Source organism: Camelus ferus, chromosome 13 (genome assembly GCF_009834535.1).
Source record: "Camelus ferus isolate YT-003-E chromosome 13, BCGSAC_Cfer_1.0, whole genome shotgun sequence".
In the NCBI taxonomy this organism is placed as follows: Eukaryota; Metazoa; Chordata; class Mammalia; order Artiodactyla; family Camelidae; genus Camelus; species Camelus ferus.
In genome coordinates, this window is record NC_045708.1 from 45,750,097 (window position 1) to 45,777,669 (window position 27,573).

A 27,573-nucleotide genomic window follows, 5' to 3' on the forward strand; every position below is an offset into this window, starting at 1 on the left:
GATATTGATTATAGTTCCCTCTGCTATACAGTACGGCCTTGTTGTTTATCTATTTTATATATAGCAGTTTGTATGTGAGATACTGTTGTTATGACCAACTTCATCCCACACCATTCCCTTCAGTAATGTTTACTCCTTTCATAGTTAAGTAATACTCATGATTCATTTAAAAGGTAAAAATTACCCTTTGTCCCATGTGTGTTGTCACCTGGGCCTTATAGAAAAAGAAGGACCCACAGTGGCTGTACAAAACTGCGTTCCCACCAGCAGTGAAAACAGTATGGAGATTCCTCAAGAGACTAGGAATAGACTTACCATATGAACCAGGAATCCCACTCCTGGGCTTTTATCCAGAAGGAACCCTACTTCAGGATGGCACCTGCACCCCAATATTCATAGCAGCACTATTTACAATAGCCAAGACATGGTAACAGCCTAAATGTCCATCAATGGATGACTGGATAGAGAAGATGTGGTATATTTATACAATGGAATACTACTCAGCCATAAAAACCAACAACATAACGCCATTTGCAGCAACATGGATGCTCCTGGAGAATGTCATTCTAAGTGAAGTAAGCCAGAAAGAGAAAGAAAAATACCATATGAGATCGCTCATATGTAGAATCTAAAAAAAAAAAAAAAACAAACAAACAAAGCATAAATACAGAATAGAAATAGACTCATAGACATAGAATACAGACTTGTGGTTGCCAAGGGGGTGGGGAGTGGGAAGAGATAGCCTGGGATTTCAAAATTGTAGAATAGGTAAACAAGATTATACTGTATAGCACAGGGAAATATATACAAGATCTTATGGTAGCTCACAGAGAAAGGAATGTAACAATGAATATATATATGTTCATGTATAATTGAAAAATTGTGCTCTACACTGGAATTTGACACAACATTGTAAAATGATTATAAATCAATAAAAAATGTTAAAAAAAAAAAAAGAAAAGAAAAAGAAGGACCCATTTCTAAATGTGTTTACCAACTAGGATTCTGTTACTTGTCCTGCCTTCATTATGAATATTCTTCATTTAAGAATGTTGGACTATAAACACCACACTAAACTGTATGCTTTTGTAGGGCCAGGCTTGTTGTCTTCTTGATCACTGAATCCTCAGTGCTTAACACACAGTACTTGCTTAATAATATTTGTGGAGTAAGTGAGTGGCAGGAATTATATTTTGGCCTTTCTACTGCATCCTTGATGCTTCATTTCAGTATTGAATACTTACTTCTTGTTGGTTCAATTCATTTTGCCACTATTTGCCGAAAGTCTACTCTGTAGAGCATAAAAAGATTGATTGCACATTGTCTCTACCCTCAAAGAACTGTGGTCTTATAGGGAAAATAAGACATGTTTGTTACTAAAACAAGGGGTCCTAAGAGATGGAGTTTTAAGAGGAGTTCACAGAAGATGAGTAGTATTTCCTGGTAGGAGACAGCTATTTCTGATGGATATATTGAATTTTAAAATATGAATATGGTTAGGTAAGAATGTAGGAATAGCACAAACAAAAACACAGAAGTAAGAAAAATCGGGGTGTGGAATGGGGAGAGGAATATAAGGATAGGTGAAAAGGAATAATAGAAGATGGGGTTGGAAGAATTAAGGTCAATAGAGAGGGGCTTAAATTTAAATCTCAGAAGGTTTGAACGTGATGCATTAGGCACTTGGAGCTGTTAAAGGTGTTCTGAATTATGGAAATGGTCTGATCAGGTCTATACTTCAGGTAGATTAGTCTAACAGCCAAGTCAAAGATGTCTTGAAGGTGGAAACGCAATTAGGAAGTTACTGCTCTTATGTCTTCTAAGAGATATGGAGGGCTCAAATATAATTGGAAAGCATGATATTTATTCCATTCCTCAACAAGGCAGCTGAATCTTTTAGAATATCTTTCTAGAAGCAAGAACCTTCATTTTTCCTTTTTTCAGGAGTTGTGCTTTTTTGAATACTAAGTGAGATGGAGCAGGGCTCATGACCAATGGAGAGGTTGATTACCCAGGGCATCCTATTAGCATAATTTCCATTTTATCTTTAATTATACACTGCCTTTCTGGAATTCTGAGTAGCCTTGAAAATATGCTTACAATAGGGGATAGGAAAAGAAATTCAGTTTGTCACGTCAAGTAAACATAACTCTGCAGGAAGAAATGTTTGTGAATTCAGGCTAGTGATTAAACCAATAAATCATTTTGTGGTTTTTTGAAGAGAGCGTTGGATTTAGGAAATACGGGGGTGACAAAATTTAAACCAATATAAGTTTTATTTTAAAAAAAGAATTTTCAACATTTTCAATTATATCAAGGATGTATAATTGCTAGTTTTTAAAAATTAATTTTACTTAGTTAAATTTTAAATCAAATTGAAAGGAAAAATACTGTATACACTAATATACACTTTGTCATGTTAAATGAGGAAGGAGGGTAGGGAAAAACACTATGGAACACTTATCTGATCATAAATATTTTCCAATCTACAATAATGTCCTTAACTAATTTAATTTTTATTGATAACCTACTCTCAAATAAAACAAATTCCTGCTATCAAGGATCTTACTGTCTAGTTGGAAAAAACTATAGACAAATAGTGCATATGAAAAAAATTAAGTAGTACAAAAATAAAATAAACTTTATCGTCACTTTATGTAGAAGATTTTGGAGGAACCCAGAGGAGGGAGTCTGAAACTTTCAGACGGTTTAGAAGAGACTTCTCAAGTGGAGATTTCTCATTGGTCCTTTTTGGAAGGGGATAAAGTGTCTGTGTTAAATGTACAGTCATGAGCCTTGCCTTTTGCTTTTGTTTGTCTATAAAGCATAATTCACTATGGAATCTACGGACTGTGGTCTTCGTGGGGAAAGGTCATTTTCTTGGAGCAGCCTTGGCTAAGCAGGCAACTTTGGACAGGTGGTTTGAAGATCAGCAACAGAGGAAGGGAGCATGCAGCCATCCGGCTTAGCTGAATCATCTTGGGTGTCAGTGGGCCACCATCCATCAGCCAGATGGTCTTCAAACCACCGTGATGCAATTGTGCTTTGGAAATCATGCCTGCTGACCTGTTTTCCCCTTTCCATATCTGACTGCTCTCTTTTCTAAGCTCCTAGTCAGCAGAACAGAACTCTCATTGTTTTCTTCTGTGCTTCATTTAAGCATGAAAACTCTTTTATAAACTTTAGCTCTCCTAGGAAAGTAAATACTTCAGTGCTAATCTCTTTCAATTCCAGCTTCCTTTTTACCTGACTCTCCTCTCCATCTAGATTTTGACTTCAAACTGTCCTCTATGGAGCTATCGCAAACCAAACCAGTAACTAAAAACAGAAGAAATGCTTTAGAAAGGGCTCACTGGTACAGTTAAAAAGAGCATCAACTCTGAAACTGGACAGACCTAGGCTGAATATAAAAATGAATCAGACCAAGGAAATGAATGAGGCATAGATGTTGGATTCAAGCATCTTTCCATTTCATCAGGGAGATCAATTCTGTATATACATAATTAGGATACAAATGAGAGGATGTAAGTGACATATGAAGTTCAAGTAAACTGTTAGATAAGCTTAAAGGAAGAAGAGACATCTTCCAGCTAAGAAGAAGAAAAGGACTTGTGGAGTAAGTGGCATTTAAGGAGTGGCTCTGTATGGTAAATTCTGTGGGTGTAGATGTAAAGGGTATTCTTTTTTTGTTTTTATTCAAATCTTAAAGGATATGTAGACCATCTGCAACCTAGTCTGCCTTGCCCATGTTTTCTTAAATTTTCTAAGTTGAAGCATCAAACAGCTGTTTTCTTTCCCTCTTCATATTCATTTTATAAAGACTAAGAAAATCTCAATTTCTGTACTCAAATTGCTCAGAAATGTAAAGTTTCCTCTGATTTTTTAAACAATACTTTCCTTTTCCCCAGGAGACAGATAATGTAATTAGTAGTTGATGAAAGCCATCAGCTGACCACCATACTGGTGAAGAATCTCCTCTCATCTGGGACCAGAGAAGGTGGCTGTTTGCAGAGTTGCTAGAGAAGCCACCTATGGATTTGTTTTATAATCTAGTGCTGAAGTTACAAACATTGTTCCCATTGTATCCTCCAGTTGGATAGCATAGCATCACCAGGGCCACTTCAGGACTTTCCACAGTTGACAGAGCCAGACACACTAAGTAACTGGGGCATCAGAGGTTTTTCACCAATTAAGTACTGGTTTTTAAAAGTATAATTTGTTTCTTCAAAGTTTGTTTGTTTGTTTGTTTTGGTGTCTAGAGCTTACTGTCTAAAACGCTGAAAATCTATATATTTTCAGGCTTTATTTCTTAACTTCAGCATGTTTATTTTTTTCATTTAAAAATTTATTTTTATTGATGTATAATTAATTTATAATGTTAGTTTAAGGTGTACAGCAAAGCAATTCAGTTTTATATATTTATACATACATATATATATGTGTGTATATATATATATTCTTTTTCAGATTCTTTTCCATTATAGGTTATTACAAGATATTGAATATAGTTCCCTGTGCTATACAGTAGGTCCTTGTTGTTTATCTGTTTTATATATAGTAGTGTTTATGGCATGTTTATATTATATGGTTAACTTCTTGATTACCCAAAATTCACTGAGAAGAGGATTTTCTATCTAATGAAATTTTCTGGTTAACAAATGCTAAAGTGCTTTTTGTTAAATCCATGGTCTGATGGCAGTGATTTTCTTTTTAAGATTGTGAATCCTTTCTCCCATAAGATTTGTTATCAACACTCAGTACTGAAAAGAAAGAATGAGAGAGGAAAAAGAGAGAAATGAACATCATTTGCCTAGGGCCTAGAGCATAGTTACCAAGATCATGTTACCTTCGGTGACAGTCTTACCTAGCTGTGAATCCTGGGTCCGCCACTTACTGGCTGGGAGTTCTTCAGCAAGTTACTTTCAATGTATCATTTTTTTCATCCATGAATTGGTATCACAGTGGTATACACTCATTTTGGTGTTTCTATGGTGACTACATGAAACAGGTCATGGACAAAGAACCTGCCTCAACAAAATTGAAAACAAAAATTATCTGTACTTGGTGTTGTGCTAGTAGACGTTTTTCATGTTAATGCGTTATTCTTCAAAGTAACCTGATGGGGTAGTATTTTTAATTTGATATTTTTGTATGTACTTTAAAACAAGTACAGTTGACCTTTTAAACATCATTTGAACTGTGTGGATCCACTTATATGCAGAATTTTGTTTTCAATAGTAAATACTAAAGTACTACCCAGTCTGCGGTTGGTTGCCGAGGAACCACGGATAGGGAGGGCCAACTATAAATTACACACAGATTTTTGACTGTGGGGAGTGTCAGCTCCCCAACCCGACATTTTTCAAATCTGTACTCAGATTTAGAAAGAAATTTGCAGAAAATTATATAATTCTAATGGCAAAGTTGAGATTTGAGTTCCAATCTGACGAATTCTAAAACCCACGCTACCTACTCTCTTGGATTTTGTTCTTTCTGGTATTTCTTATAGCTCTCTTTTCTTTTTTAAAACATGCGGTAATACACACTAATCCTTCTATATATAATCAAACAGTGTAGAAATAGCTGGTGCAAAAATTCCCCAATCCCTAATCCTACTCCCTAGAATTTAAAAGATTGGTTCTCTATGCTTGCAGATATTTTCCCTGCATCTATACCTATGTAATGTATGGGATTTTTTTCCTGAAAAGATTGTCCTAATTTACTTTTTCAATGGTATGTAAAAATTCCTGTTTCCCTACATCATTATTAATACTGATATTCTCTTTCTATTCTCTTGTCCATTTGATAGATGAAAGAATGCTCTATCTTTGCTTTAACTTGCACTTCTTAAATTATAAGGTTGAACGTCCCAAAATCAAAACTATTTCTCTATAAACAATCCCATCTGAATTTGTAATAATCCAGGATGGTGTTGTTTTAAAATAAAAATCCAGATAAATACAATGTAGATACTCCATTTATTATCCTTATTCTCCTCTGTGTGCCCTCTGAAAATGAAGAAAATTCTGGCTAATTAACTATAAGACTTAATATATCATAATTCAATTGAGGAGACACCTAATGTGTCTTGGAATTTTAATGGGGCTTATTATTACCAGATGTCTCATTTACATTAAATAAATATTTTTAGGAATCTGCAGAAAGCAATCATCAAGAAAACAAGTACTGCATTCACTGGTTAAATCAGTATTTAAATACTGATAAATCAAGTGTTTTCCCTGTGCCGGGCAGGGTGCAGGGCACTTGAGTTTCAGAAATAAACAAGATGAATACAGTCTCTTATCTCAAACAGTGTAGCGTTGTGCAAAAGATAAAAGTCTCAGAAAGTTTGTCTCAGACGAGCTAACTCACAACTGGCTGAAACAATGAGCAAATGTATTAGCTCTCATTGGAAGACTGCTGAGAGTAGTCTGGGCAGCAGGTTTGGTTGATCCAGTGGCCCCATTTTGTCCTCAGAGAACCAGTTCTTCGGTCTCTGTCTTTGCTCCATCATTCACAGACTCCTTTCCTTCTGGTCATGGAATGGCTGCCCATAGCTATTTGCACATCTCGCTCTCCTGTTAATTTGGGAGGTGTGGGGACTCCTTGTGGTTCTTTTGAGATCTAGGAAGGACTTTTCCAGAAGTCTCCAGCAAACCTCTCTTGGTGTCTCATTGACCAGAGCTGGTTCAGGTACCCATTCTTGACAAAATCTTTGGCAGAAAGAACGAGATTAGCCTGAAGGCAGTCAGGCCTACTCTTGGGACAGAGAGTAGGGTTCAGCTTTCTCTAAGGTGTATCTCTGAGCAACAGGACAGATACCTTAAAAAAAAAAAAAAAAAGAAAGAAAGAAAGGCCTTCTACTGGGAAGGAAGGAAATAGCTGGGGCTTCTTCTACTGGGAAGGAAGGAAATAGCTGGGGCTTCTGGAGAGGAAGCAGGATCCACCACAACAGGAAACCGAGCAACTAGGATTATCTGTACAGTTCAGGTCACTGTGAGTGAAGAATGACATCTTTGCCGTTTTCTTTTTAATGTCTTATAGGATCAGAGTGGCACTGAGCTGGTTAGTAGTGAGGAGGACGGCAGTCTTGAAGTTGGTATTAAACAATTGCCTGAGAGTGAAAGCTCCAAACTGGTGAGAATCTGGGCTGTTTCACCCAATGTTCTTTTTAGGGATGTATTGTCTGTATTTTGGATCAATTGTTGTGTTTGCTTCTCTAGGAATCTTGATTTCTGAGACAGGAAGCTATTCCGTGGAGCAAATGACCCAAAGAACAGCATCATCTCCAACTTTCTTCACACTTGAGTTGTCCTGTCCAGGATTACAGAAACAATCTCTCTTTTCAGTCCTGTTTCCTTAAGGCGAGGGCTGTGCTGAATTAGTCCTAGAGGCACAGAAGGAGATGTTAAATGCATTCCATTGTTCATAGTAAAAGGTACTTAAACCCACCCGGGGGCTAGAGCATCAGGAGAGAGGCAGTTTTAGAGAATTCTCCCTCTTTGTCCTAATGTTTGATATCTTGTTATTTAATATTTATTGAACTTCTATTGTACACCAGATACTGTATTCTAGGTTCATTTCCTGATCCTCACAGTGTAGGTGGTGATATTTTCCTTTTACACATGAGGAAGCTGAAGGCTTGCTGAGAGATGTTAACTAACTTGCCCAAGGCCACTCTTGAGTATGCTGTAGACCTGGAGATCGATCTCATTCTGTCTGACTCCCAAACCTTTTTCATCATCTGCCTCTCTGTTTTGCAGCCTGGCACTTCTAGTGTTATACTGCATGTTTAGAAAGAAATGTGGGCTTTTTTTCCCCCACCCTGTGTTTCAGAATCTCAAATAATTAATCACTTGAGAGGGTCATCATGATTTTATGACAGCACAGAATTGTTCCTTTTACTTCAGGGAATTTGAAAAATCATCTGTTTTTCCTTCTCCAACTTTTAGAAAATGTACATTCAGGCTGGCTTAGATTCCATGTCCTAGGAAGTGAACTGATTCTTTCAGGCTGAATGGAAAGAGTGTTTCAGCAAGAGTGGAAATTATAACACGTCACTCTCCCAAAACCCTACACGAGGCATTGAGAAGAGCAGGACCTACGTATTAGGACTGTTGTTCTTGAACAAAATGTTCCAAGGTTACACTGTTCAATTCCTGAAAGATAAACTGCATATTTGCCCTGAAGGGGAATAAGGAACATCAATGAATTTCAACCTCAAACATCTTCTTCCTTCACTTAAAAATACTAGTAACTTGTTCTTTTTGACACTATTTCTCCATAGATAGGTTAGGGAAAAGTCTTTTAAAGCAACAGGTTTTTGAAAGTAGGGTTAAAAAGGTGAGAACACTCCTTCGCTTGCTGGGAGAGACTGGCTGTCCCCACAGAGGCTCACCTGTAGGCTGCAGGCAAAAGCCATCCTTCACCCACCCCCTGTTCCCAAGAAAGCAGCATGAGTGTTGGGGCTCCAAGTGCCAAGATAATTGAAGAGCTCCACCCTCAGGCAGAAGGACTGAGGGTACTTTTTAGAATATGTTTTATGCTGCATTTCAGCAAGAATAAAAGCCTCCCCAAACCGCATTGACTGGTACCTTTCTCCTCTCTCCTCCTCTTTTTGGTATTCTGCTGTCTCTTTCTCATCGTTTCTAATAGAATATGCGTGGTCTGGTTGATTGAGGAAAGATAGCTTGAATGTGAACAACTTTTATAGCATAAATATAAATGGCCTAGCATGAAGTACTGCTGAGGAGTGTGGTCTTGGGCAAGTTGGACCTCCCCACGCCTCGATTTCCTCATATGAAGAAGGGCAATAATCAGGGTGTTATGCTTTGCTGATGGGCTATAAAGTGTAAAAACTTAGTAGAGTGTAAGGCACAGAGTTTGTGCTTAGTGAGTTCATTTATTCATTCAGCAAATATTTGCCACAGGCCACTGTGTTCCAGGTATTCGAATACTATAGTGAACACAATGTACAAAATGCCTGCCTCCGTGGAGATTCATTCCAGGGTAGTTGGGGGAAGGGAGATAGAAAATGCATAAATTAGCAAATTATTATGTTAAATTATATGAAATTGCTATTTTTGTAGGGAAAAATTTCATCTAGCTCAACCTAACATACTCTTTATTATCTCATTATAAAATACGGTTGACCCTTGAAAAACACGTGGGTTAGGGGTACAGATCTACACAGTGGAAAATCCATAAATAACTCACAGGGCCCTCCGTGTTCACCATTTCTCTGAATCCACAGATTCAACCAACCTCAGATCGCAGATCATGCAGTACTGTGGTATTTACTATTGAAAAAAATCCATGTAGAAGTGGACCCACATGGTTCAAACCTATGTGGTTCAAGGATCAGCTATATTAACAGCAGTTCCTCATCACTCGCCACCATTTTATTGTTTCTGTGTGAGATCGGTGCAAACTCCCATGCATTGCTGCACCATTCTAGGATTGTTGCTGGATGCACCTTGTCAGAGGACAGCATGTGATCTGAATGGGCCTTGATTCTTGATACCTTGGTGCGTGTCAGTTGGAAACAGTAATCTCTAACCCTCTAAAAGTTGCTTTTTTGCTTCACGTGGGAGCGTATGTCTCATCAGGCACTGCTGGCCTCTACAGGAGTGACCAGGAGAAGAAGACAGGCCTTGTTTTTAAGCAGCTTACCCTCCAGCATCAGTCAAGATAGCAGAATTTGTATCTGGAAAATCAGAGCAGGCAGAAGTGTATTAGAGAGAGAGTTTTAAGAAAAAGTTACCGAAGTTCAAAAGTGGAAGGAAAACCATCTTATTCAGGGATTATAGGGAAGGCTTCTTAGACTCTTGGCCTTTAAGGTGAACCTTTAAAGATAAGGAGGTGGTTGACTGCTGAGGTTGGAAAAAATAGAAGAAAGTTTAGCAGGTGAATCAGACAGTGTGGAGTAGCGAGTAAGGATGGGGCTTTGGTACAATGGGCAGTAGAAGTTGCACAGCAGAATCACAGAACTGAAAGGACTGTCTGCTATGCATTACAGATTAATGTATTTGTCTTTTTATGCTCAGTGCTTAATAAATGTTTCATGAACTACATGGATTCACATATAAACAAGATGCTACCTATGAGAAACCATACTCCAGAGAGCTATTGAATTACTTCTCCAGGATTACCTGTTTTCAGAGCTAAAACCAAGCCATGAGTCTACGTGTATTCCAGTGCTTTTTTCCACTCTTCAGTTATGGTTGGCTTTGGTTCACATCTCAATAGCCCCCAAATTCACAGCCAAGGAGTTTATAATAACTTCAGTAGGTATTAGATTTCTCTAAAATATTTTTTAAAGGGAGGATAACTTGTTTTTGGACCGCGGATCGGATGGTAGTTTGTGAAGCATAGATAACGACTGTGAGAGACTGGAGGCAGGGAAGTGTCTGGAATCTATTTCAGAAGCCTAGGTGAGAGCCTGTTAAGACTATTTTTTAAGCCTTTTGAAAGGAACTTTAAAAAAAAGCTATTTGCACAGAACTTTGCAATTTGTAAAACAAAGTCTCATCTGTTATCTCATTAGCCTAATTTTTTTAATATCTAATTTTTTTTCTAACATATTAGTTTGTTCGTGATCTTATTCAAGTTTATCCCCAAAATAACCCTGTGTAAAAAGTAGGGCAGGAGTTATTTATCTGAGACTTACAGATGAGACCTTAAGCTGCTTAGTGAAAGATCACAAAACTAGAAATTAGAAGAGCTGAGACTCATCCTGAAGGGTCTTTGTCTCCCTAGTGCCTTGACATAGAAGATCACGAATCCTTAAAATAATTATTTTAATCTTTTAGATATAAACTTGTGTGTTTATCATGTTGGGGGTATAATATACTTTTGAGGCAGTATAACTAAATTATCAAGAATGCAAAGATTCTAGCCATTCTACTTGGATTCAAATCCTGGTTCCACCATTTACTAGCAGTGTAACCTTAGGCAAATGGCTTACCCTCTCTGTGCCTCTGTTTCTGCATCTGTAAGATGGGAGAAAGAAAAAAGGGTTACCATGAGAGAAAGGAGTTAGGGTAAACTATGACGTACAAGGTAGAACTGTGCTGGAGTACACTGGAATCACTGCGTGAGGGGGGTTATTGTTAATGATGATGAGAATATTAATGTGATTAAAGCCTTAAGGGTTAGCCGCATAAGGATTAGCTGTTCTGAGTGAAGCATTAGGTGTAACATGGAAAACTAGGGTGAAATTTTTCAGCCCCAGAAATGCAATTGCTAATAATAATGGATAGCATTTACTGCCTGGCACATAGGCATTATTCTAAGCTTCTTTACACAGTAGTCCTGTGAAGTTGTAGTAGTACTATCCCCATTTAAAGAGATGAGGAAACTGAGGTACTGAAATGCTAAGTTACCACTAATCACCCAGTGAGGTTGGGACCAAAGTCCATGCACTTTGAGCCTGGAGCCAACACCCTAAACCACCATGCAGTGCTGCCTCTCAGAGAGATACAGATACAGAACAAAACCAAAGTCGAGGGACAGCCAGGAAGTTCCATCGGGACATTACCTGTTATTATTTTCCTTCCCTTTTGTCTAAATCTCTAACTCCAACTAGAACATTGTGGCATAGAAACAGTTAGATACTGAAATTTACCTTTTACATTGGTAAATGAAGTTGTACAGACCTCCAAACAGATGTTTCATAAAATCAAAGAAACGAAAAATTTTCAAGAAGCTGACCTATGCCAGGCATTTTCATACTGGTTCTCTTCTCTAACCCAGTGATGCACATTATTTATTAGCCCTACTTTGCCGATAGGTACTGAGGCTAAGAGATGGCAAGTCTCTTCCTATGGGCGCACTGCAGGTGGGTCCCACAGCTGGTAGGTGGTATGGCCGGGACTCAAACCCAGTTCTCTTCGCCTCTAAACCCCATCCATCTTCTCTTTACTGTTTAGTTCACATACGCAGCCTTTCTTGGAATATTAGAAATAACACTGTGTGATCTATTTGTTCAAACCACAGTTATTAATAGAGTATCTCTTACGTGTCAATGTTACATACAGGGGATTCAGTGATGAGCAAGACTCTCAGCACTTCTTAAAGGGCTTGACATGTTCAAGGACAAGTGTTCACATCAGCTTGCTATCTTTAGAAGCTCAGCAGTTAGGTGGGAAGGAAGGAAAGAGAGAAGGAAACGAAGAGATAGTACTGTTTTCTTATAAATATCTAACCTCTGTTTTTGCTACCACCTCTGGATCTCTCACCTTGTCTGATCTCATAGTTTTCTGCTTTGATATAAAACCAGTTTATTTTTTCTTTTGTTCTTGTCTGTCTCCTTTTCTGTGTCGTTATAGATAATTATGGCCAGTAAAATAATTTCAAAGCCGCTAGCTTATAACCAAACAATAAAAAGACAACTCAATTAAAAGATGGATGGGGATCTGAATGGGCATTTCTTCATACAAATGGCCAGTAAGCTCAGAAAAAAGGTGCTAAGCCTTATTAACCGTTAGAGAAATGCACACCAAAACCACAACGAGATACTACTTGATATCTGCTGGGAGACTATAGTCAAAGAGACAGATAATAAGAAGTGCTGACAAGGATATGGAGAAACTGGAACTCTCACACATTGCTGCTAGATATGTGAAGTGGTACAGCCCATTTGGAAAACAGTTTGCAATTCCTCAAAATATTAAACATAATTATGATATGACCCAGCAGTTTTACTCCTAGGTAAATACCCAAGAGAAATGAAACACAAAACTTGTACAGAGGTGTTCACAGCAACGTTGTTAATAATAGCCCCCAAATGGAAACAACCCAAATGTCCACCAACTGATGAATGAATAAATAAAATATGGTATATCCATACAATGGAATATTATATAGCAGTGAAAGATATAGAAGTACTGATATATGGTGCTACAACCACATATTGTATGATTCTATGTATGGGAAATGTCCAGAGGAAGCAAAATCTAGAGATAGAAGTTAAATAAGTGGTTTACCCCCTCTGTGGCTGGGGGTGTTCAGAGGGGACTGGGGAGTGACCCTAATGCATGCAGGGTTTCTTTCTGAAGTTATGAAATGCTCTAAACTTCGATTGTGATGACACTTGTACAACCCTGAGTGGTAAAACCATTGTATTATATCCTTTAGATGGTTGGATTTTATCATATGTTAATTATATCTCAATAAAAATGTTTTAAAAGTTACAGGAGGAGGAAGAAAGAGGGGGAAAAAGAATATAGATAATCCACAAACTGAAATCAAATCAGAAATTTTATTCTAGGTAACCTCTAGACTGGAAATTCTGTGATTCTGTTAAATAACTATTATATGATCCTATGCAAGGAGCTTTAATGAATAGTCTCCCCACCTTTTGGAATATTTTGCAAGTGTTTAATGATCTGCACCCTAGTAGAAAAAACCCCACTTCTTTGTGCACCAAAATGAAAGCCTGGCTTTATCCTATGCATTCTGGCTTTCTGCCTGTTAACTACACTCTGTGCTAGGCCCTGAGAAGATGCTACTGAAGGTGAACAGTCTCTTTTCTCATGATATTTACAGTCTTGATGGGAGAGCGACATCATGTACTGTCACAGACAGATTGAAATCTCAACGTTGATCAAAGCTTAAGAACTAGAGGCTTGGTGCTAAGACAGCGTATAATAGAGGGATTTGACTTTATCAGGGAGCCCCTCTCCCCCCGGGGAAAATTGAGCTGTGATCTGAAGGAGAAGCCCTTGCTACCTGGCAATGGGGCAAAGAATAAACAAAGGAGTGCGCTAGGCAAGGCCTTAGAGCCTCAGGGCATCTGGGGAACTAAAATTTACGGTTGCCAGAACCAGTGAGGTGGAAACTAAACTGGAGTGGTTGACAGAAGCCAGGCCATGCTGATGAGATGGTCGCTATGCTAACGGCAGTGGGAAACCATGGAGGGCTTCGGGAGGTGACTCTAAACTGTAGCTGTAATGCAGCGATCAGACTGGACGGGGGCCAGAGTGGATGCTGACAGGCTAGCTGGGAGTTTACTGCAGCAATGGCCACGCAGTCTGCTAGAGACGGCGGCAGCGGCAGGACATATTCTCATATTTTGTCTTTGCAAAAATCATAATAAAATAAACAGCAAGGTAACGTATGTGTTTACCAGGTAAATTCCACAGAGAGTTGCCAATCAAAGAATTTACCTTTCTTGCTCCCAGTATGCAAACCTTCTGCTGTACGTGTGCTTTAATGCTTTCCTCTGAACGCAGGTTTAGAGCTATTAAAATGGCAATTGTTACACCATCTGGGTCTTGAGAACAAGCATCATCCCAGGGCTTGACCAGCAGCCCGTGATAACCCTGCTAGGAAATGTCCCCAGCAGATGTGCCCGGCGTTCTTTCCCCGTTTTATGACACTGCTTAGCAACGATGCAGTCTGTGTGTCAAGTGATCCCTGTCATTACAGACCTGGTTTGTGTACAGCAGCCTCAATAACATTTAGATTTTTCAAAATTTTTCAGAATGCCTAGATTTTCCAAACTGTCTTCAGTTTTTGTCTTTATGGTTCTTTCATCATGAAGTGTAATTTCTGACCCTTGGGACACGAATAGGAAAATGGGAGTATCCCAGGCAGCTCGAGGTGGCATTCAACCTGTGGTTTCTTTGTGAAGATTTTAGAATTTACAGGGTAGCAAGATGCCTGGGGAATCATGAGTTGCTTCTAAATTAACTATCATTAACCTAAATGGGCTGTGACATGGAAATTCACACCGCAGCTGACAGTGCATTTTACCATTTCAGAGTCCCTGCCAACCAGAATAGCGACGTTTTAGCACTACTTTTTACTCTCTACCTTGATAGGCTTGATCCATATAAAATTTTTAAACGTGCTTATTGAAAAATCAGTGTTTCGTGTTATAAATAATACCCGTATCTACAAATGGCCTGATAGTACTTGCTTTCTCAGATGAAAAAGGCTGTCGGGTATAAACCATGGTCTCTGAAGTCTGAACGGACTTAGATTTCGCCTCTGCCCCCTCTAGCTCTGACTGAGAAAGTGGCTTATCCTGTCTGTTTTCATTTCTTCATCCAAAAATGGAGAAGGAGGAGGAGGCCTGCCTGTTTTTTTGTGAGGATCAAGGATGATGTTACGTGGGAAGCTCTTAATAGTGCTTGGCGTACAGTAAATGTAGCTGTTGTTAGCACCACGTTTTGTTTTTATAATCTAGGTGTGCCAGAATGCTCACTACTCAGTACACATTTCCTGGGAACCTGTGGTGTGTCAAGCTCTAGGAATGTAAAGATAAATAGTACATCATTCACCCGGGAGTTTGCCACATTAGGTCTAATGCAAAGGTCACAAACTGGTTGTCGGGACATTTTTACATAAAAATCCTGGTTTCTATTTTCTACTAAAAATGGACCAGTGTTCCAAGTTCTCCTTTCATCAATTACCCTCTTCTAGTTTATTTCAGTTCCTATCTTCCCACCATTGTCTAAGCCCAGCCTGCTTCCCGAGCACCTGTAAATTCCCGAGTACCTACATCATCCCCATCGCCTGTGGGTGGGTACCTGAATCTGCATCCCGGGTCTCCTAGCTGTGGCTGTGCAGGTGAAGTGGCAGAAGGTGAAAACCAAGAAGTAGGCAGGAGCTGGTGGAGGTCCTTGTGGACCAGGATAAAGGTCTTTATACCAGCAGAAGCCATTGGAGTGGTTTTACTAGGGGATTATAATGATGAGATTAGCCTATTGAAAAAACCCTTCCAAGCTCCCTCAAGAAACTGGTAGAAAATGTCAAGGCTGAAGGCAGGGAGTTCAAAAGCTGTTAGCGTAACTGAGATGAAAGCTGGGAGTGACCTCAACTTGGGGTCTGTCAGGAGTTAGGACAGATAGAACCTGATGATTATGTGAAGGTCAGAGCTGAAGGAGAAGGCACGAGTGGCAAGGACTCTCAGATTACGTCATGGGCAGCTAACTGGCTGGTTGGTTGGTGCCATTCACTGAGAAAAGACACAGGAGGAAAAGCAGATTTGTGGGGAAAGATGAGTTGTTCCTTCTCGTCTGATGAGTTTTAGGCATCTCTGTAAGACAGGAAATGTGATTTAATGGCTACTCATTGTGTACCTGTTCCTGTAGTAGGCATTTTAAAAGATTAGCTCATATATCCCAGCAAAAAAAAAAAAACAGTAATGGTAGTAGTAGTAGTAATAATAATACCACCCCCCATTTACTGAGCACTTATTATTTGTGAGGAATGGAACACAGCGTATTATCTCCGTCCTCCCCACAATGAAGCATTAAGATCTCCATTTTGCAGACAAAGGGACCTGCGTATTCCAGAAGTTAATTCACTTGTTCCTGGAGGCTTAGGGGCAGTAAGCACCACAGTAAGGATTCAAAACCTTATGTGCTTGACTGGCATGCCCAACTTATGCCATTCTGCCTCTCCAAGAGGCATCTGGTATTAACCCATAAAGAAACCGAGGTTCAGAGAAATCTAACTTGTCACAGAACACATAACCTGTAAGTGTAAAAACCGGGATATGAACCACTGTCAGACTCCGAAGTCTAAGCTTTCTTCTTTATCCAGATAATACTAAAGTGTTATTAATGAGACCCCATGTGGGTTCATGACAGTTTTCATTGGTCTGTGGAAAATTTAAAAAAATAATAATAATAACCAGATGGAGAGTTCTTCCTTAAGCTAAATTTACTCAGTTTAAAGAAATGCCCTTTAATTTAAGACTATGTCCTACCCAACTTTTTAGTGTTAAAATGGCTCTTCCTCTATGTCATTATGGTAGTAATACATGGTGGTAGTTGTGGGGAAAGGACTTTGAGAGGTTGCACCCTCTGAAATCACTGATATTTGACCATTTTTTAACTCATAAAATAGCAAATTCATATGCTCCAGCCTAATATTTCTTTGATTTCAATTACTTGGCAAAAAAAAAAAAGTAACTCGGATCCCCAAAGTTCTTTTGAAAAAAGTTCTGGTCTGTGAAATCCCTAGAAATTGTGTCTCTAGAATCAGGAGTAACTTGCAAATGATTGGATGAAAGCAGGCAAGGAGAGAGATGAATAAAACCTGGCTGTGGTTTTAAACCTGTGCAAGTGCGAGGTTGATATTGTCACTAATTTATTTTAAAAAAAAAAAAAAAAAGGACCGTGAGAAAAAGCAGATTTGCGGGAAAGTAGAATAAGTTCAGTGTGGAATTTTAATGGAACGGTGCACCATGTGATTCCTGAGGCAGGCTCTGTTTGTCAATTTTGACTGCTGGACTTGATTAAAAATTACTCCTAAGTGTTTTTTAAAGTGCTGGCATCCAAGTTCGAGGGGAAAATAGTTTAAAATGTGTTTCTGATGATTATAAGCTTCCTTTTAGATCTTACATCTAGGCTGAAATTCTCAGGGGTAATATGCTGCTCATTTTTAAAGCAAGGCTCTGAACTGTGTGCTTAAAATCCATTTCATCCCCAGTTTGCTCTCCATCAACAACTGCAGAATTTCTGATTCGGCTATGAACGTCGATGCCGTGGTGTGACTCTTTATCTTCTGTTTCAGATCCAGTGTGAAAACTGCATCTATAGCAAGAGCGTAGACACTCTGTAGGAGCAGGAGAGAACATGTCTTGAGTCAGCATCAGCCTCTCTTTTGTGACAGTATGCAGATTGCCAGTGGTAGAGTTCAAGTGCATTCAGATGTGGGGCATTTTTCACAGCTCATTGTACTTTATACCTTGTATTTCTGAAAATCACTTGAGATTTGCCTACATGATAAATTTCCCTTTCCTGGTCATAAAAAAAAGACAGGAGATTTACAATCAGGTGTGCTTCCTTCATAAAAGCCACGAGAGGAAAGCTCTTGACTTTTTCTTCCATTCTCTTCCCCTCTGCATTGTAATGAAGATAATATAGAGATGTGTGGGTGGCCAGTAAAGCAACCTCATGAACTCAAAGGCAGCAGAAATATAGGTACACGTTTTTAACACAAATTCACATCTTTGTCGTCTCCTAGCTTTCTTTCGCTGCCAGCCAATTTAATGGCCTGCCGTGGAGACTTGTTACTCAGCTTGGAATTTCCTCTTGCTTAGAAGGAAGATGCTTATCAGGTATCTCTGAATTGAGACAGTAATTTTACAATCATAGTTACTCAGCAGGCACAGAAAGCCCAGAGAAGCACTTAGACGTGACGGCTCAGAGCCCTGAACTCACACTTTCTTACCTGTGTCTGGTGCCCTGGCATCCAAATCCCAGAGCTTCTCAGAAATGTAGTGATGTTCTTTGAGTCTGTAAAGTTTTCATTTCTCTGGGGAAGCCTTATTTGCTGACATGATTTTAAGATATTATAACCTAAAACTTCTATTGATTATCTTTCAAAGAAAGCAGAAATTAAACAAGTTTGTATTGAAAGCCTGTTATGTCCCCAGCACCGTGTGAGCCACAGGGCACATCACAGTGAACAGGACACGTAAGTCTTACCTTCAGGGAGCTTTCAGAATTGCTGGGAATAATGGCAGCTAATGCTGTCATAGCATTTGCCATGTCCTGCAAAAGGCACCATTCTAACTGTATTAATGCGTATTTTGTATGAGATCAAGCCTACTACCACCCCCATTTTATAGATTAGGAAACTGAGGCACGGAGACACTCAACTAGTAAGTGTCACAGCCAGGATTTGAATATGACTTTAACTTAGTATTGACGAGTACTCTTGAAGGGAAAGTTAAGATGCTGTAGGAGTTTTTGCTAACGTGATTTCACCTAATCTAGGTGGTTAGGTCAGCTGGCAGGAATTACAATCTAGGCAAAGGTTGTCTTTTTCTAATGTATTCAGATGCTACCAAGTGGAAATCTCGGGACCAAAAGCAACAGTAATAATTTGTGTTTATTGTTGGTCCAATAGGCATGTTTTAAAAATGACTGAGTCTGAGTATTTGAATTTGAATTTGACTACTTTTATGCTGAGCGGCTCTCTTTAGTTGTTGTCTCAGAGTCAGTTCACTTCATCCTTCTCCGTTTAGCTACCTCACAGCCTCACCACAGTGAGTTTGTTATTCTAGTAGATCTTTTCTGGGCTCCACCTAATTTGAATCAGGAGTCTCTTGGTTGCAAGTGATAAAACCTCGACTTGACCTTACAGACAGAAGGGGAAATGTATCTATAGACTACAGGTTATTTTTTACATAACTGCGGGGAAGAGCAGGATTGACAGCCTCGGGGACAGTTGGAACCTGAGGCCTGGTGCTGCTGGAGGTGACCCTGTATGTCTGTCTGACTCTCCTCTACTTCAGTCTTGCTTCCTCAGCACAGGAGGGGCATGGCTGTCTGTAGCTTCTGATCTTCTCTGCCAGGAAGGGGCTGGCTCTCTGCCCTCAGGTCCACTTTGGAAAATCCACAGGATGTTCTTTTGTGATTCAGGTGTCTACACTTGGACCAATTACTGTGACCAGACAGATGTGTTGATTACGCAGCTTTGGGACAGGAGTCAGCCAGCTTTGGTGATGGTAATCTGGACGTCAGTTCCATTATTACCTGTTATATAGGACATTCCCAGTGTTGCCTTTTCTATCCACCTCCTGAAGCTCCTTCTCTTGCTCAGATTAAGCTGTCTGGCCCACCAGGCGTTTTCTGTCAGGAGCTTATAGTACTGTGCTGAGGATAACATGATGCACACAGAATGTGTTGTATCAGTTTGTTTCATGAAATGAGAAGATCTTTCCACACTCCTTCCTCAGCCTTCTTATTTAGGGTCCCCAGTACAAAGTCAGTACGTTAGAATGTCCCAGAACCTCAGCTTTGAAGGCACTAAGAGCTGCCTTCGTGCAATAGTTGGGAGATTGGCAAGTTCTAAATTTATATTTAAACAAAGGAAAGGGACTCTCCCGAGGTCACTGCAGTGGCTAGTGCCGTGAGTTTTGTTTTTCCTGTCCAGGCTCAAAATAAGCAGGCGTGACTTGTACTGACTTGTTGCGTCTGAAAATGGACTCGCTGTGTCGAGGCCGACTCCTGGGAATCTTGTGTGAGTTGTTGGGAGGAGGCGAGCAGCTCTTTCCCTGCCCCTGTGGTTCACCCCTCGGTTAAGAGCTGGGGCTGTGGAGCAAGATGTGTCTGGGTCAAGTTCCGGCTTCGCAGGTACTTGTTAGATTCTCTGTGCCTCAGTTATGTCACCTCTAGAGTGAAGATGATGCTGGAACCTCACGCACAGGTCTGTTGGCCACATCAGCATCTGAAATGTGTACATTTTACCTACAGGCTCAGTAGCTGGCGGTCGGTGCTCTGAAAGTTCTGGCAGTTACTGTTATCATCGTCGGGCGCCAGCCCCGCCCCTGGCCCAGAGCTTTACGGATAATCCATATAAGACATGGGAAAGTGTGGTGGGCCAGATGCTTTTCTGAGCTCTGATTTCATCCTTCCACATTTTTGAGGATAAGATAAGAGACAGGGAAGAAACCTAACACTTCTCAGGATTCTGCTGTCTGCCACACTTCTTGACAGATATGTCATTCGGTTGTAATTCAACGTTTCCATGATTCTTTCTCTAGTATCCATCTCACCAGGTATGTGCGTGTCGTACCTGTTAGGCTCTGTTAGTCTTTTCTCACAACACAGAGCTGGTGCACAGTAAGCACGTGTTGAACTCAACTGTGGTCTCAACCCTTCACTCAGGTAGCTGTTAGTGCATTCTTGCTGTTGTGAAAATGAAGGGTCAGGGGTGATTGTACAGTTCAAGCAGTAGAGCACATGCTTAGCATGCACAAGGTCCTGGGTTCAATCCCCAGCACCTCCTCTAAAAATAAATAAATAAACCTAATTACCTCCCCCTGCCAAAAAAAAAAAAAAAAAAAAGAAGAAGGTTTCCAAGCACTACTCTTGCTAATAAGTAGTGGAACCAATCCGAACCCAGATTTTTCTGGCTGCTATTCCAGTGCCCTTCCTTTTTATTTACAAGTGCAAATGATGAGGACAAATTCTACCAAGTTAGCAGTTCGTCTATATCATATGCAGACTGGGCTTAAGGCGTTTAGCTGGGGGAGTCATCTCCTTTGTCACATTGCTGGCTAATCCGGGGTTAAACCAAGGGAGAATGGCAGACCTCTGCAGTGTCATTTTCAAAGAGAGGCACTTCTGCTCTTCCTCAGGCCATTTGATCCACACTGGGAAGGAGTAACATGAGTGGTCTCCATTTACAAGGCAGTTTAGAACTTATTCTGAAAACTCCCATGAGCACCGTCCATTGACCTTCCCAGGTCTGTCTGCTCTCTTTGTGATCCTTTAAAGTGGAGGCCGCAGGGTCACCTTCGCTGTGTGTCCTTGCTTTCCTGGCTGGCCCTGAAATCCACCCAGGTACGTTTAAGATTTAAGTCCCTGGACTTTGATGCATTCAGCACTCGCCCTTTATCAAGCTCATATTCTATTCTGCCGTATGTTTAAGAAACAAATAAGACAAAAGCAATGCTATTAGCATGTGGGTGATACACACATAAGATTTTAAAATACATACAACGTTGCAGAAATAGTAATAAAATAAATTGGTCATGATGTGGAAGGGGCACCACGCAGGGGCTCAGGGAAGAATTCCAAGGAATGAGGTGATTTTAAAAATTGTTCTGAGTCATGTAATGTGTTTAGGAGCAAAGTTAAAAAAAAAATAGGAATGAGGGAGAGGAGTTCTGGGACCTTTCTCCCATATGGGGAAAATAAGAGAGAATCTAAATGAGAAATAGTTGTGGTCCTAAAAAATAGGTTACTAGTAGGGAACTTAGGGTACTCACAGTCATCTAGGGGTCCTAGATGATATAACGTGGTGGGGTTAAATCTCTCAGGATAGAGACCAATAGGGAATTGAGGGGACACGGTGAAATTATAACCTAATCTAGTCATAATGAATGGCTGGGCATCACCTGGTCATCATCTGTTGTGTTGTTAGAAATCTAATGGGAGCCTGTGGAAGAAAAGGTCTGTCAGTGTGCCGGCAAAAAACCAGGGTGAGGGTTTGTGATGGGGATACCAGCCAGTACGCCAGCATTCTCCAAAGGAGAAGGTGTCCTGGGCAGGTAACTGTTTCGCCATCCCTATAGCAGAGTTAGGAACATGGGTTTATCGTAAGTTGATTTCATTTGCTGTCACCATTAGCATTTTTATTAAATATTTGCTATTTACCAGGTACCAAGCCAAATGCTTTTCATTTATTGCTCCACTGAATCCTTCCAACATCTCTACTATATAACGACTCTTATTTTCTCCCATAGTATAGATGAAGAAACTCAGTCTTGGTAAAGTCAAATAACCAGCTCAGGGTTTCAGAACTTTTAAGTCGAGGAACTAGGGTCACAAACTCCTCCAACACTCCACTATACATGTCACACCTCTCTTCTCGTCTCCAGATAGCTTACCTGCCTGCCAGCTGTGTGCTGGATCTCTCCACCTGGATGTCTCTCACCCATTTACCAAGGGCCAGAGTAAACCCATCCTTTCTTCTATCCAGATCAGTCTCTCTCCGTGTTCCCTGCCTTGCCCACGCCAAATGCATGAGTTCATGCCTTAGAGTAAATCATTATATGATAATTTCCCCTGTAAATTGCCTGAACATAAAGGATGAGATATGGTGGAAGGCAGACATGAGCATTCTGGTCAATTTACTGCTGTCATCATTTACTTAAATTACTTGTCCTTTAACTATGTGTCAGTTTCACACTTGGTTTGTTTCTCTCGTAAGTCTGAACTCTGCACTGCTCCGTGGAGTCCAGGACTAATTTATCTTTGTATCTCCCAGTGTCCTTAGTGATGGCACTTTTTTGCCTCTAACTGAATATGTTAAGGGGAAAGAAATTATAATTCCAGGACTTAAACCTTGAAAGGATTTAATATTCAGTGTAAGTACAGATAACAGGGATTACTGGTATGACAGAAGAAGAAAAAAGTCTGGCTGAAATGACCATCAGAAGCTACCTGATAGGCTCAAAGCCTGACAGATCTGAAAGGGCCAAAAAAGAATTTGGAAATGAGAAGCCTGCATTCATTTCTGGATAGAGTTAATCCAGATGGATGAATAGAACTTTTCTGCCTAGTGTTTTGGTCGTTTTTATAGTAGCCTGAAGCCCCGTTAAATACTGCTTGACTGCTGAAGTTGGGGAGTGCGGTTGAGCCCAACAATACTGGTAACTGGCTGTATCTTTTATGTTTCAGGAAGACATCTCCCAGGTGATTGGTCAAGGTGTGGTGGCCGGTCAACAGAAGACACTGGAATGTCCAACTGACAACGTATGTAACTGACCCTTTAGGTTTGCTCTGCTGGGATTGTGTGCGTTGTAAACAGGTCCCATTAGAAAAGGAGGTGATTGTAATGAAATCAGATCCTTTATTACTCGGCAGAAAGTTATGGTATGTCTTTCAACCCTGAAGTCACCCCACAACTGTAGCACCGATCCTGCAAGGTTTGTGGACAAACCCTCTGTATGTCTCCCTGTACAACCCTCTATGCAGGTGTTTAAAAGTGAGGCATCCCTGAAAGCACACTTGCACCTAAATTCGGAGAGCCCCATGTCTTACACAAGGTCATAGATAAAAAAAATTAAAGTGGGAGAATTTGTAGTTCTCTAAAAATATAAATGCAATAACAAGTGTTTCTTGTGTTTTGAGTTTTACTTCTCTTAAAAAACTGTAAATTTCTGTCTGTCAAATTTTTGTACTTTTCTGGCTGTTAAACTTTTTCTTAAGTCCTGATTCTCATTGTGTGTTCATTTGTACTTTTGTGCTGCTAAAATTTACATTATTACTGTATTGCTATTTTTATATTTAAGGAACTATAGATTACTAGAGCTTACAGGAAATACATGATAATTCAAACATCACCAGAGGAAATGCCTTTGAAAAGTATCCAAAATTATATGCTAGAAACCTAAATAAAAACAAGTAGGTGTAGAAAGTACCGTAAAAATAAAGTTCAACTGAAAAAAATTCAGTTCAACTGAAAATCTCTAAGCATTTTTTTTAAAAAATTCAGAACCAGATTCTTTTAACTTTAATGTATTTGTGAATGCTGTCAGTGTGTTAGTACTTTATAGGCTCTCACCTGTCTCAAGAAATGTATCAAATATCTCTAAAATTTTATAACCATAGAATGTTAGAGCTGCGGTGAGTCCTAAACACCCTCTGGCCTTTCTTTCCCCTGTTGAAAAATGAGCACTTAGATCTAAAGACTTCTCCTTTGAGAAAACGGTTACACCCTTTTCTGTGACTGCAGAGGAGAAACGGTGCAGAGAGCAGTCGGCAGCATCTGCAGTGAAGCTGCATCACTCATCGTAAAGAACTCCCAACCACTTGGGCTCCTTCAAAATGGGAAGGGATTCCTCACAGAAATGGAATTTTTCATTCCTTAAGAATTTTCAACCAGAAGCTGACTAGTATGTTATCAGAGGACATAAAAACATTAGTAGTTCTCATTAGTTAAACTCCTAAGTCGTTCCTGGCATAATTGTAGGTTTATTTACTTGCTTTGCTCTTTAATCTTCACAATAACCTTGCAAGGTATAGAGGTATTGCCACCAATTTACAGATGAGAACGTTTAGGAGGTTGAGTGACTTACCTGTGGTCACACAGCTCATCAGTGATAGCGAACTCAGCCATTCATATCTTCTTTTGAGTAGTTGATTTCTTTTTTTTCCTGTCATGAAGATTTGATGAAGCACAGACTTGAAAAACACTGGTAAGTGTAACTTTGATATAACTGCAGAGGCTTTGTAGTTCCCAGAATTCCTCTGTAAATCTCTTAGAAACACATTTATCCTGGGTTAAGAGTCAACCAGCCCATGCTTTAACTTAAAAAAATTAATCTCAACTTCAAACAAACAAATAAAACCCCAGAAAACTTTTGCCTGGATTTCTATGGGCTGTTTTCTTATTTTTTAACTGAATTCATTTCTACCCATATCGATCACAAGCACTCCCTGCTGCTGGGAAGGTCATGATGTAGCGACGGCTGCCTCTTGTGCTCTCCTGTTTCAAAATCCACACAGCGCTTCATAAAATAACTCTGTAGCTTTCATTTAGCTTTGTTATCAATGGTATTTCTTGAGATGATACAAAGGAAAGTTGGACATAAGTGCTGTATGAGTTAAGATTACGTTCAGTTGCTGCAAGAAGTTTGTCTTTTGCATCACGTGTGGGTGTGATTAGGTTAAGGGTGATAACGGTGTTTCCACAGGGTCACGGGCCCAGCCACCTCTTACCTGGTTACTGTACCGTTCTTTCTGATTACTCTACCATCCTGCAAAATACGGCATCCATTCTTTAGTCTAAGATGGCTGCTCCAGGTATTAACCATTCCACTTGTGTTTCATCTAAAGAGAAGGGGAAGGCAGGGTCGTTCTCCTTAAGAGAGTGACCTGAAAATTGTACGGTTCATGTCTGTTTACATCCCATTGACCATAGACTAGTCTGTGGTCACATCTAGCTTCAGGGAGTCTGGGAAATGTGGTCCTTAGAGTAATGGGATATCTAGGTGGTTCCATTTTTTCTGGTAGTAACCCCTAATTTGTCATTTTTCCACTTTCTTCTTTTAAAAAAAATCACTGAAAATATGTATTCAGAAAATCTTTTTAAATAAATGTACAGTCATTATTGAATGACGGTGATAGAAAAACCGCAGGAAAAAAATGAACACCAGTAGCATCATTGCCTAGCAGCTGTTTAATAAACACCGTAAACTTGCAGCATTCGTCAAACACTGACTTTTAGTCCTGTCTCTTCCTTTCATTAGCTGTGTGACTTCAGATATGTCACTTGACATTTGCGTCTTGGTTTCTTTATTTGTAAAAGAGTCTTATCATCTGATTCTCAAAGTTATTCTCATGATTAAATGAATTTGTGGGTGTAAAAGTGTTTTTGAAAACTGCACAGCACAGTGCAGTTGCATGATGGGTAGTGCCGTTTTTCTTGTCGCCTACTGCACACTGCCTTGCATTGGGGCGCAGCCTTCCAGTGATGGAATCCTGAGGTGTCATTGTTCTGGAGCAGTTACCTTGATCCTATTTCTAGACTCCAGGGGCAGCCTGGTGCTTCACTGCCTCCACCAGAATCTTCCAGCTGGGGATGGGCTCCCTGGCTAACTGCAGATCCAGAAGGCAGGTCAGGTTACTACCTATATCTCTTAACTACCTGTTAAGCAAGCATGGAGTACTTTTGATTTTCTTTAGTTTTGTGATACTAACATTCACTAGAGGTATTATCAACAAAAATTCAGAATCACAAGTTAATTTTCCAAAGCTCACTCAGCGAAGGTCTCTGTACCTTCATTGAATTACAGATTTATTTCCTACTCTGAGCTTCCATGTCTTCAGTTTTGCTCCTCTTCAATCATTCATTCATTCATTCATTCATCAAACATTTATCGAGGCCCTACTATGTTCCAGGCACTGGGAATCAAAGGTGAATAAGTGTTCATTAAGGTGACTTAAATGTAATTGGTGTACCTGGCGTTTAGTGGGCTTTGAGTAGATGTTTGTTGTTCCTTCTTTCCCCTCATGTTGCACAGTTAACCTACCTCATGTGTCTTTGACTATATGAATGTGTCCAGAGGAGATGGGCAGTCAGAACATCTGTAGCACAGATTGTTTTTCATTGTGCTCAGCACAGATATACAGACTTCATGCTGATTTCATCATGTGAAAATGCTTCCTGGCCCCCGCTTCATACACAGACCACAAGGATAGAGTAGCTTCAGCTTTTATCCTTCTTCCCTTCCTTAATCCATCCTTCACCAAAGCATTTCAGGTGTAAAGTTACAGAGGGAAGCATGGGGATTGGGATAAACATCATCCTAACTTCCCCTTGCCACCCCTCCAACTCTAAGTTTTCAAGAGACATTATTGGAGTGCACCACTGTTCTGGTGACAGTACACCAATTTTAAAGTCTTTTCCTCTTGTTACCTTCCTCCTCTCTGACATTCATCTATTTGTCCTTCCTTTTGTAGGTTGGCAGCCAAATGAAACAGCAAAAATATTCGACAAAAGTCTCCTTTGGTTCACAAGAGATACCTTTAGCACCAAATCCATCATACCATTCGACAGATACAGACTTCACAGGCTATGGTATGAGTCTTTCTCTGAGCAGAATTGAATTGATTCATGAAACCTTAGAAAAAGAAGGGACCATGATGTTCTGAAAAGAGCTCTGAACAAGGAGTTAGGAAGCCCGGTTGGCATCCTGGCTCCACTGCTTGAGCTTTGGGACTTGGGTGGGTCACTTTACTTCCACCACCATTTTCCTCATCTCCACCAATGGGATTGACTTTTATTTATTGAATATAAAATTTCTAGAACAAAAATGTCCCTCAGTAAATGCTACTTGAATCTGAGGCTTCCGAATTATTCTCTAATCTCTCCAAAAGATTGTGTTTAGTTCAGGATTAGTATCTCTTCAAAATCATATTGAACCAAATTGTTAACCTTGCATATGTTGATGTGAGCTATTTAAAGACTGTTAATTTTCAGCGCTTGAAGAAATTGGTATTCACTTTCTCTTTTTGAATTCCTGAGTTGAATTATGCTGACTAATGGTTGAAAATAGAACTTCAGAATGAATAATGAGTATTTCCATTTTGCTTT

At 39.8% G+C, this 27,573-nt stretch overlaps 1 protein-coding gene across 8 annotated transcripts in view; it reads left to right on the plus strand.

Moving 5' to 3' along the window:
• The window catches only part of PATJ (PATJ crumbs cell polarity complex component), a 291,845-nt gene that overhangs the window by 204,518 nt on the left and 59,754 nt on the right, over window positions 1-27,573 (plus strand). For 7 of the 8 annotated variants that reach the window (XM_032494431.1, XM_032494436.1, XM_032494434.1 and 4 more), the window contains 3 exons: window positions 7,045-7,137; window positions 23,154-23,228; window positions 26,940-27,057. In XM_032494431.1, the coding sequence (XP_032350322.1) occupies window positions 7,045-7,137; window positions 23,154-23,228; window positions 26,940-27,057 (286 nt within the window). The remainder of the gene's footprint in view (window positions 1-7,044; window positions 7,138-23,153; window positions 23,229-26,939; window positions 27,058-27,573) is intronic. The other variant, XM_032494432.1, reaches the window with a different exon arrangement.